The sequence below is a fragment of the Dermacentor andersoni genome, chromosome 9 (assembly GCF_023375885.2).
Source record: "Dermacentor andersoni chromosome 9, qqDerAnde1_hic_scaffold, whole genome shotgun sequence".
Taxonomy (NCBI): domain Eukaryota; kingdom Metazoa; phylum Arthropoda; class Arachnida; order Ixodida; family Ixodidae; genus Dermacentor; species Dermacentor andersoni.
This window is the reverse complement of record NC_092822.1, coordinates 31,524,683-31,537,051: the sequence shown is the minus strand read 5'-3', so window position 1 is coordinate 31,537,051 and position 12,369 is coordinate 31,524,683. Positions and strand designations below refer to the sequence as shown.

The 12,369-nt window shown below is 47.7% G+C and overlaps 1 protein-coding gene across 1 annotated transcript in view; it reads left to right on the top strand.

Moving 5' to 3' along the window:
* mfr (ferlin family C2 domain-containing myoferlin misfire) overlaps positions 1 to 12,369 on the top strand; it is a 375,605-nt gene that overhangs the window by 353,778 nt on the left and 9,458 nt on the right. The window contains exons 43-44 of the mRNA XM_050175214.3: positions 7,677 to 7,915; positions 11,820 to 11,998. Coding sequence (XP_050031171.2) covers positions 7,677 to 7,915; positions 11,820 to 11,998 — 418 coding nt within the window. The remainder of the gene's footprint in view (positions 1 to 7,676; positions 7,916 to 11,819; positions 11,999 to 12,369) is intronic.

Sequence of the window (12,369 nt, the reverse complement as noted above, 5' to 3'; positions counted from 1 at the left end):
TGATACTTGGAAATTTGGCCTTGAATATGCATGATGTCCTTTGGCTGTAGAGTGTATTTTGCGGAAATAGTGGACATTCCTTCAATACGTAGAATAACAGGCAGAAGGCAAGCAATACTGGAAGCTTCAAAGCTATAGAATGTAGACGCTACCTTCCTTCGTATAAGCAATACTGGAGCCTTCAAAGCTTTAGAAGGGAGATGCTGGGTCCCTTCGTGTAATGCCCATTTATCTTATCTAGGGTCAAAGAAGCACTGTGAATAATGCTAATATACAAGAAACTTTCTACGGCAAAGACTCCATACACAATTAAAACATGAAAACGCGTATCTTCTGCTCAACGCAAGACAGCTAACAACGCTTGAGCGCACACAGCCTGCTACAGAGGTTAAGAGAGCGCACATTATTGCCATAGGGCAAATATTGCATGTGTACCGCTTTAGAAATAGCTACGTTTCTTTCGCAACATTCGAGAACCGTACTTTTTCAGAAGCCGGTGCGCGCAGCATAAAGCGCTCTGTACCGAACGGCATGTGTTCATAGGCCACAATTCTTAACGAACCATTTTATTTTATTTTCTAACTTCGTCATTGTATCGAACGCGCCTCGCTGCTCGGACGCTGCAGCGTCGCTGTTATCGCTAGCATCACCGCACATTGCTGCGCATAAAAAAATAAAACAAATGTGACAAGAAATTCAGCGTTGCAAATGGGCAGCAGCTGATTACGGCGTCATGGTCGCCGTCACTCGTTCATGCGGCCAACAGCGACATAACGACACAAGAAGAGAATAAGTCTTTAACAACGCGCAAAAGAACTTCCTGTGGCCTTACCATGAAACGGCGGCGAAGCAGTAATGGCGGACGCTGGCAGAAGAACCCAACAACGATCCTCGGGCGCATTTTGCAGAATAACGACGCCTCCAGTCCGGCGACGAGGCCTGGATAGGCTTCGGACGTGTTGGGTCGTGCCGCCTGACAAGTTGCTAGCCGCAGCCGCAGCCACATTTTTCTCGATGTGCTCTGCCACCTAGCGGAATCGGCGAAGCTCCATGGCTCGGCCGGGAAACGGCTCGATTATCCACTCTTGTCGTTTACTGTGTTACGCTATGGATCGACGCCGGGCACGTAGTAGCGCATTGGCCGCGTCTGGTTACGTTGGCTGCGCTAGCACGTCGAACCATCGGTCCAACTATGGACTTCGTTAGAATAGCAGCTTGGGCTTGTTGGTTTTCCATCCTGGTGTAAACATCCTGGTGTTTGCGCTGTTAACACCAGGAGCAACTATGGACGCTGTTGTTCTCGCCAACGTGACGTAACGTGTGCGCGCGCCCACGCTACGTCGGGCTATATTTAGCCATTTAACCTTCGCCTAGTCACGTGGTACTGCAGCGGCGAGGCTCCGAGCGAGTAGAACCAAAGCCACCCAGAATAGGTGGCATTGGTAGAACCCCTCAGCGTTTTACGAGCGAGCGCAGCGCGGGCCCCACTCCGCAGCGGATCACGCGGCGTGACGTCACACCTGCCACACGAGCTCCGGCGACTCAAGGTCATTTCGACGCGATGAATGACCTTGCGAGACGTGGCTCTCTATCATCGGCTCTATCATCTATCAGTTTACTATCATTGGTTTAAATAATAAAATCTTTCGGGGAGAGTGTGGTTGCGAAGAGGAAGAGGCGCTATTTTGCGCAAACAATGCCTACGTAGCGACGTTAAGAGGAAGCTTTAGATCGCTACATACATGGCCGTTACATACATGACCGGGGTAGCTGGAGAACTATGGGAGAGGCCTTTGCCCTGCAGTAGGCATAACCCGGCTGATGATGATGATGATGATTAGCTCGTGTGCTCCTATTACATGTAAAAGGAGAATTCGTTTTTCCCGTCAACCACTGCACCAAATTTGACGAGGTTTGTTGCATTTAAAAGACAAACGTAAAATCTAGTGACTCTTCGTTTCCAATTTTTTATTTATGTCACCAATGTTTTTATTACAAATTGACGAAAACCGAAAATTTTCAGAAAGCGAAGCTATCAAGTTTACACCTCTAACTCAGCAAGCAAAATGATATCACAATTCTGTGAATTGCATCTGATAGGACATCTAAAGCGGACAAAATTAACATGTTACACATGAATCTCGAAAAATCCAGTAATATGGAAATACAGCTTTTGCAGAACCCTTGTACACAATGTAGCGAATTCACGTAAGGCATAAATTGACGTAATGAAATTGATCGCTTTGAATTATCTAATGAATGCCGTTTACAGAACAGCGATATGTGTTTTTGATACAGAGCTATTTATAAACTTCGTGCGTCTATATTTTTCAAAGTTTCAGACTTTTGAAAATCCCTTTCACAAAATTTGGGCCCTAAATCGATATTCCACTTCCAACAGTCACTAGAAATTACCTTTCTCTCTGAAATTCAACAAATTTCATTAAAATCGGTACAGGGGTTCTCTCAGAAAAGGCTTTTACGTTTTACATGTATTTGAATAGGCCGCGTCGGAGTTGGGCCCGCGCTAAAGCTTCCTCTTAAGCTTGGTACCATGCACTTGTGCGCCAAACGACGCGCTTCTTCATTTTGACACATCTTTCCAAACTGCGATGCAGAAATGGAAGCATTGAACGACCTTTTCTGTGGGTGCGGAGCTTGTCTCCAAGACTTTGGAATAAAAGGTATAAGCAGCCTCTGAAGATCTGGATTACAGGCTTTGCACATTGAAGTTATGCAATATCTTAGCGATAGCTGAATGATGTATTATTTCGCACATTTAGGGAACTTAGGCAGGGTGTGTGAGATGACAAATACATTGTGCTGACTGAAACATCCGGCTCCAACAGAAGTAGTGGGAATAGAAGCTTCTGGCTGGTGCTACAGGAAGAAGTACATCACTTGTTCTTGCGCCGAAGTATAACAAAGTTCATTGTTAACACCAGCTATTTAATGAAACAATATGGGGGTTTTCATGGGTGTGCTGGTTTTGACAAACGCTTGCCGGTGGGGGAGATGTGTCTCTCACCTGTTTTTCTTCTCGGCGTGATGACACCCCTCGAGTCCGGCACGACCCAGTGCGTATCATTTTGCTTTCAGGGCGAGTACATGTTCTCAAATAAGTTCAGAGAATACTATCGTGCCAAAAGCCACAATGGCGTTAATGTTCTGTGCACTGTGCAATTCGAAGTTCAACGTCAAAAAAAAAAAAGAAGAGTACGTTACCGGGAGACAACGTTGGCACATACACACGAAATTTCGTTACTCAAACGCAACGCGTCATGTCGTCATTGGGACGAGGTTCCGCAAAATATTGATTTCCGCATGACGTAAGATCTGAGTAATTTTTTGAAGCTAATAGTATTGTTTAGTTATTTCACTTACACGTTTTGGTTCGTGGTCGGAGGTAGGTGTTTCACCGCCGATGCAAAGGCGCTATCTCAAAAGTTTTCGCAGCACGGGATCCGAGTAAAATCTAAATTTCGTCGCAGCCTAATCACAGCTCCTCCAACCGAAAAGCAGAGTTGATACTTCTCCATACATTCAGCCCATTTCTCACGGACACTTCACACTCTGTGGAGAAGTCGCGAGAAAAATTTAGCTTTTCTCGTTTTCCGTGCTCCAAAGTATTCTCAGGGCGGCTGTACATGCTCTCGCACAACTGAGTTGCAGGGGGACGCGTTCATGGTCTGTTGTCGGTGGTGGGGCTGTGTCACGTTTCTATATAGGGGCACTTAACATGCGCGCACGCACACATACAAAAACACACGCGACAACCCGCATACACTACCACGCATACCCTCCCCACGCGCACGCTAACCACAGAAACACGACGCACGCGCACAACACACCCACTACACCACGCAAACCTCACCCGCACAGAGACCCGCCACATACACCACACACGCACACACACAGACACACACTACACCATAAAAATACACAACACACACAGATTCCACCCCACACATACACTACACGCACGCAAATTCTACACCACACATGCCACACTACACACACGCAGACTAGCGAAGTGCTCACTGTCGGCACTCGTGAGTGTCACCATAGAGTTTCATACGATAATCGATCTTATCGATCGTCTTATGATATGACTAATAAAAATTGGGATCCTCGGTTAACCCCCTTTCTTCTCGTTTATCCGATAATCGAGTGTCATGATGCAGTAGTTCGCTTCAGCGCTCCTAGATGGCGGCGCCATCCCTGTCAAGAGAGAGCATATTTTACGCGTCGGCACCGACGTCACATCCGTTACAGGAAGTTGATCGTGGGCCCCGGCTTAAGACACTTTCGTGTTAAACTGCGTCACTTCAACTAATGACCGAAAACCATATCCCTACCTTAGAAGCACGAAGAACTGTGGCACGGCTAAAATTTCTTTTCACGATGCACGACAAGTCGCTTGAATTTAATGGACGAACACACATTCAGCCTTACCTGACACGCGCGTCTCGACACCGTCACGCTTACAACTTGCTCCTTTTCCGCGCACGCACTAACCTGTTTAAGAATTCATTCTTTCCTCGTACCGTTATCCAGTGGAATGATCTACCCTCAGAAATGTTCTCTGCTGATAATTTGGGCAGGCACTACTCATGTATTTTGCACAGTAATATTGAATGTTGTTAATTCCCTCTTTCTTTCATGTTATTTTTACTATCGCCTATGCAAGTTCATTTTGTTCTGGTGTGAAGGTCAGCAGAAACTCCTACTTCTATTTTGATATGACATTGACTATGCCAGTGCATTTTTCTGATGGTGTGAATATCGTCCTTTACAGTACCAAAAGGCCAACTTGTTCTTTTTTTTTCTCTCTCTCTCTTTCTTGCTTTCTTCCTTTTTGTCTTCCATATGTCTAGCACAAGAGCACATACTAGTCTTGTCATAAATGAGTGTTTGCAGAAATACGCCCAGCTGCTTGGTCTGCATAGACTGCAGTATGTACAAATAAATAAATAAATAAAACGAAGGCGCACATCCGTTTCACGTCTTCGTTGTCGTCACGCTGTCATGGTGTGCACCAAATCAAGTTGACGATGATATATGTCGTGCACAATCGTATTCAGTAGTTTATTAAAAAAATGTTTAAAATTTTAGTTAGTTTTCTGTCACAGCAACATCCAACGGGCAAACTTGTTTTTACCTATTCATCATATGCCATATAGACGCTTTCGAGGAGAATGCATATGTAGCGACTTTTCGCTTGGTACCATGCACTGGTGCGCCAAACGACGCCTTCTTTATTTTGGTACCTATTTCCGAGGTGCGGTGCAGAATTGCAACTACAGAATGTCACTTTATATCAGTTTGAAGCTTGCCTTCAAGATGCTCGAATAAAAGGTGTACGTAGCCTCCGAAGTTCTTGATTATAGGCGTTTGCGCATTAAAGCTGTGCAAGGACTTAGGGAGAGCCGAATGGAAAACAATTACGCAAGCTTAGGAAGCCTAGGCAGGATCTGTGAGATGGCAAGTACGTAGCACTAACGTGTACCTCGGGCTCCAACAGAAATATTTACAGTGAATGAATTATGATGACGTCATCTTGCAGTCATCGTATATGCACTTGAATGGATGGGTGCGCTTCTTGTACGTCTGCCTACGGGTGAATAAGTTGTACATCAAACACGCTGCCGGCACGAGAGTAAGTGAGCGCTTCGGCTTACTCTAAAGGGGTTGCCCTCTTCACCGGCGCATCGACTGCTGAACGACCCAACAATTTCCTGCCGCGGAGCGAATGGGTGTCGGAACTATAAAGCGAAAGCTTTACTGGTCGCGAACTTGCGATTTCGCCGTGGCCGGGCTCCAAGGAGGCACGTGACGTCACCGCTCGCTTCGCCAGCTGCGTCGCATGTCTGATAACATGTGCGAGGATTGAAAAGGAGAGAGGCTTGTGTCGCCCAACTTGCGGTCGGAGGTTCGAGACTTCGAGGGGATTCTTGGGTGGTCATCGCTGCTAATTAGTGACTGTCTAGCGATTGGCACGGGAAACCTTACACCTCATGCCCGGCAGCCTGGTCACACAATTGATCACACGCTCTTTGCACTGTTTCCCAAACTTTTCAGTGGTTTGTAGCAAGCATGTTGCAGGTGAGGGTTCGAGCAAGCTGGCGTTCTCTTGGCGCTTATGTTCCTGCTGCACGTTGGGTCACTCGTACTGTAAAAGTAACGCGGCGTGGCTCAACGTTGTTTGACAAGCTTCTAGTAGCGTTGGCTTGAATCTTCGAGGAGGTCGGCCGCAGAGAACCAGGTAATCGCTACTGCGGTGCCTGTGGAGTCTAGTTAAAGGTATAAAAATTGAATTCTGCGTTAGCACGGGCCAAAACCACGACCTGATTTGAGGCGCGCCGTTGCAGGGCGCTCCACTTGGGACCTTTAACACGCACCCACTGCATTGCACACAAGCGTTTCTTACCTTTAGCCCACATCAATATGCGATGGCCGCCTTCTGAGTCTGTTGCAAGCTTATGTGAACGGAATTGACATGGTCCACGGCAAGGACGCATTTCTCCGCGTTCGCCACGGCCCAGTCCTGCACGACCCAGTTTGTATCGTTTTCTTTTGTGAGCAAGTACACGTTTTCAAATAAGTTGAGCGAAGACTTTTGTGGCAAAAGTCAGAGTGCTATCATTGTTTTGGGCACTGCGCAATTTCGCATCCCATGGTGGTGCGTTTTAATGTACCGTGTAGGGAAAGAAAATAAACTGCCCCTCTCGCACTCAGCTGCGTGTGAAGGAGGCATTCCTTTCACATCTCGCTGCTCTCACAAGTAAGAGTGCGGTAGTTTTGGAAGTAGGAGAAACAAAAACAAAAAATTCATCGCCCAAGCACTCCGCAATAATGGTTAACCAGCTCAGCTGAAATATGCGCCTCCGCTGTTTATCACTGGGTTAATCCCGACTGTTCATTAAACGACGGCTTGGTAGGCTGCCGGATCCTCGGTGCGCAGTTGCTGCTTGCGCTAGAATGCACGAGCTTGTTCTTGTGCCCGAGCTGCAGCATCGGCACGGCGTAGACGAGCTCGTTCCTGGTTCTGCTCGCGGGGTGGCTGATCGAAACCTGCCTGCTCTTCAGGAGTAGGTATGACGTGTGGCCTACCCATTTCGGAGCCGGAGAGAACTACTGCGCGCGCGCTCGGTTGCGACGGAGAGCAGCGAAGTCACTACTGGCACAGTCAATCGCTCTTCTCTTTCTCCTTATCTTTTCGCGAATACGCATGAGGTTGCGCGAGAGGAGTTTTCGGCGTGTAGGCGACGGACGGGCGGACGGACAGACTGACGAATCAGCTAGCCATATACAGCTTCGCTGTAATAGACGTAGTTGTCTTATAAAGTTGGATGTGTGCTCAGACCAGGTAAGGGCCCGCACACTCTTAAGCTAAAAAGAAATCGCCGCGCAGGACGACAAATTTAAGTTTATATTTGATTTCTGGAACAAACTAAGTGACCGCAGAAAGGGAGCCTGGAGACTGCTACAAGAACAGTGGAAATAATCACAAATAGATCGATGAGTAGTATGTGGTTCACCATGACGATAACGGCTTCCTGTGAGAGTGGGAAGCCGTTATATAAGTAAACAGGAACGGTAGGTTTCGAAGGTGGCGCGCGTTTGTGTCTTTAGATGAGTGGTCCGGCAAGCCGGCGTCCTCTGTGCCGTTCCAGGTGGCTGAAGGGCCAGGAGGACACTCAGTGCACCGACATCCACTACCGGTCGCTGACGGGCGAAGGCAACTTCAACTGGCGCTTCGTCTTTCCCTTCGACTACCTGCCAGCCGAGGAGAAGATCGTCATCTCGCGGAAGGAGTCGCTGTTCTCGTGGGACGAGACCGAGTGCAAGATCCCGGCGCGACTCGAGCTCCAGGTCTGGGACGCCGACCACTTCTCAGCCGACGACTTCCTCGGTGAGGACGTGCACCCTCTCCGCACAGGATCGCCCATCCCCCGCCGACGAGATTGTCGCCACGCAATTTTATTTGTTGACAAAATGCTGCAGGTCCATCGAGGCCGAGTCAGGAGGGGTAAAAGCACGAAACAAGAACAAAAAAAAAAGAATTCCTTCACAAGTGTATGCCAATGTGCCAATTGATGCATGAAATACAGCAAAATTGTGCAAGCGAGTTCTTACACCCATGGGAAGTATACAAAGGGCCAGTTTCTTGGCTCACGACCTTGTTCGAACGCAGCCGTGCTGCGTTTGAGCGCGCTCTGGTGTAATTCAAAGCTAAAGGCAGGGTCCAACAACTCTCTGACGGCGGTAACTAACAGTGCACTCTACATAACAACCACAGCCTGCGCTCAATTGTCTGATCGACTTTGGTCCCGCGTGTCTTGCATTCATTTCGAGCGGTCCCCTATCCCCGCAGCTGGTCGAATAGCAAACCAGGAAGCGCCGACGGAGCCCTGGACGCTGCGCCGTGGGTTTATCGCATCGACCGTCGTCACGTGACACTGATTTGCACCGTCCGCCATTTGTAAATAAGAAATACGACGTCACACCACCTGCGACCCAGACAATGATCTACTCACAAACTCGCGGCTATCGTGACGCTGAAGCGGCCCAACAACATCGCCGTCTGTGAATAAGAAAGCAGTCAATGGTCTCGGCAGAAGCTCGTGTTTTCGAGAGCCTCGGAAGAGCCTTTTTGTTTTTATATCGGTAGGTCGTGTTGTTCGGGCATCCTCTTTGAAACTGCAAACTTGTGGGTTGGCTAACGCGGTTTGCAAATTAACGCGAAAGTAAGCACAGTGCGCAGCACGCTGCGTCACCAACATGGAAACAACGGTTACTAAGGGTAGCGTGCAAGCGATATATAATCTCAGTTGCAACGGTTTCACGTGAGTGCTCATTTTCGCGCATTCTTCCGTCGTTTACGATACCGCCAGGTGGCGTGAGCGAGGGCAATATTCTCCGCAGATATTAGACGGACGTTCGCTTACTTCACCACCTACGTATTAGGTTGTATAATGAGTCAGTGGGATCGTCGCTTTCAGAGTTGTTGTGCACAACTTATTGGCCTCTTATGTACTTATAAGAAAGCTGTATAAGTATATAACTGTTACGTAGTAATGCAGAAACTCCGGCATTCAAGGCACGCTTTGAAAAGGAAGTTTAGAGACAGGATGGGCTTAGTTGACGCCGGAGATGGATTACTTGAGGTCTCTGATAGTGGCCTTTCTGACTTAGTGGATTTAAAATGAGCTGATGATTATGATTCTGTTGCTGATTATTAGTACGATAATAATTACGATTGTGATTACGATGAAGAGAAGCTCAATTAAGCGGGAAGAATTTAAGCATTCGTAGCGATAGCAAAATAACAGACAATTACACGAAGTAGGACTTGTAGTATTATTGACCGCATAAACTGCAGCAAACATTCGCTAAGTAATTAAGTAACGCGTTGTCACATGGGCACAAATAAACGTGGGCACAATAATCTAACCCGATGACCCCGAGCACTCGCTCTCACAACGCTGGTGTGAAGAGCGCCGGCAGCCGGGAGGGAACGCTTCGCGATTCCGCTCGCTTCACCGCACCTCTGAAACTTGGATCACGTGACTTCCAATACTAAGCGCGCGGGTAGAAAGCGCCGCATGCGGCAACCAGCCTTCTCGGTCTGTTGCCCTTATAGGCTTTTCACCCGTGCGTGAGTCGCGTTTGCGCTCAGCCCCGCGTACAGCCATAACCGTACGCATCCACGGCGGGGAAAGACAAAGGAACGCGCGCTCTCCTCCACTATAGTACCTGATCACGTGACCGCCAACAGTGGGCGCGCGGGAAGACGGCGCGCATCATGCCGCCATTATTTTCGCTTCACCCTCGGGCGTTTTGTCTCTCACCCGCAGCATACGGCGTGCGGGATGCTTATTCTTCTCGCACGTGGACTTTGTACGGAACATCATGGCGACGATAACAGAAAAAACTAGCCTGGTGTGTCCATATAAGAGCCATCGCAATGAAATGTAATTTTCACTCGCAGAGCCAACGGACTATTGAAATGTCCACCCGCGGTTTTTTATACTGTTTTCTGTTGAAGGAAAAATCTGACATCCATTTGTTCGTAGCTATTGCTACAACATATTTACCCTTTAATAATTACTTCTCTTCAGCTTGCGAGTTTCCGCAGAACTATTACGTCAGACTGTTTTCTGTGCATAAATATGTATTTCCTAATTCTTATAATGAAATTGCTAGCTGGGTACGCACATGTCACGTGTATGACTGTTATCAATAATGGAATGACTGGTCGCTGTGGTAAATTAAACGTTCTAATTTCACTTCTCGTGCTTAGTAGCCTAGCACATGGAGCGCTGGTGCCGGTGGATTTTCAAGTTTCACTGCGAGATATCATGATTTAGAATATATTCACGATGTTACAAGCGTTGAGTTATGGTAATAAGGCGTGACAGTTTGTGGCTATCGTCAACATTGACCGCTGATGAGGAAATTATTCTCCTTTGGCCAGTGAGGGTGATCACACAAGGCCATTCAAGTTTATCGAGTAAGCATTCGAACCGCAAGTTCACAAGCGCAAGTTTTGAGCGGTACGAGCATATTGACAACGTAAGCTTTGCCGCGAAAGCATGCATATTCTTTCGCTGAACCTATATTTTGCAATGACACTATGGGTACGGAATACAGTAACGTTTCTTCGTGTACGGTCAATGACATCCTCAAGGTCACAGCAGATAAAATGAGCAGTCTTCAGAGTCGTTGTTGACTTGCACAGGTTACAACATGGTTTAGCAAGACAGTTCTTACTAGCATTTTACGACAACTCAATCTATTGTGCGCAATTAACGCATAGTTCTGGCTTTGTAACCAGACCACGAGTTACCTCTGAGTGGACGCATTGTCTAATCATGATGTTTCGTAAAAAGTCCAAGTGTGATAATATAGTTATTGTGCTTTGTATGTTGTTGGTGCGAGTGAAAGAGTCCAAGGGTGAGCCAAGTACGGTAGACAGAGATAAAGGCTGGTGAGCCGAGCTATACAATGTAGATAGAGAAGTTTTGAGAAAGATTAAAAATATTAAGGAGAAATACAATATTTCAATAATGAAACAAAAAAGCCGTTTCGCCCGAAAGTCGGAGCATTGATTGCGGGGCTGCAAAGCTATGTATTCAATCGTCATGCAAAACAGTGAAAGACTGAAATCCACAAAAGTTCCAGATATTATACCGCATAAAAGAACACTACAACAACTTGTTCGCGTTGATTGCTAACCGTGGGGAGGACGTTCGCTTCAAGCAACAGCAAAACGTTATTATAGATAAAATTAATAATGTAATAAATAATTAGTATTACGTTTCCTGAACAGCCCACAGCTGAAAACTTGATCCAGCATATCAAAACACTTTGCTATGGACGTTGAGCTCACTTCCTCGAGCCAGACTACCAGACATTCTACGTACGAAACTTCGTAGGTGTCAAACTGAGCGCATCAAAAACGATACATAAGGCTATGTGGAGTTACATTTCATAATCGTGTTCCCGCAGTTTTGGCATTATCTAACAAAGAACGAGTGCACAATCAAAGCCACATGCACACACAAACACAAACTCACACTCGATGACCCTGCAAAGGACGAGACAACTAGAACATCAGAATATTCAAGAAACGCAGGCAGGAAACACAAAATATAGAGAAAGCTAAATTTCTCAGTATATCAATGAATCCACGCTAGATCTCGATCGCTTAGGAATGCTACTGCAACATTCAGAGCAGGTCTCCGCGCGGCTGTGTTATTCCAAGCTCCGAGACGCTTGGGCCCATTTCGAGCGACGTTTGTTGCCCGACGCAGGCGCCATCACGCTGGACCTGAACCGGTTCCCGCGCGGCGCCAAGTCCTCCAAGCTCTGCAGCCTCAACATGCTCAAGGCCGAGGCCAACGTTCCGATAATCTCGCTCTTCAAGCAGCGGCGAGTCAAGGGGTGGTGGCCTTTCTTCGTTAAGAAGGAGAATGACGAGATGGTGCTCACGGTAAGTGAGGCGGGCGGGCCGCAGGTCTCCTCGCGTCGTTCTCTTTTTACAGCGAGAGCTTTACTGGCCGCGAAATTGCGATTTCGCCGTGGCGGTGCTCCGAGGAGGCACATGACGTCACAACGCGCGCCTCGCCACGGATATTTCTCTCGCTCGCTCCCTAGCCACTACTACGCATGCGCCGCTAGTAGCCCCGAGCCACAGCTATTCCGCCGCTGCGCAGCGCCGCGCCTAGCCACCGCCGACGTTTGGTGTGACGTCACACCGCGTTCCTCGTCGTTGCGCTCGCCTCCGCTCGCTTCGCCAGCTGCGTCGCATGCCTGATAACATGCCGGAGGATTGAAAAGGAGAGCTCGCGTGCGCCGTAACCA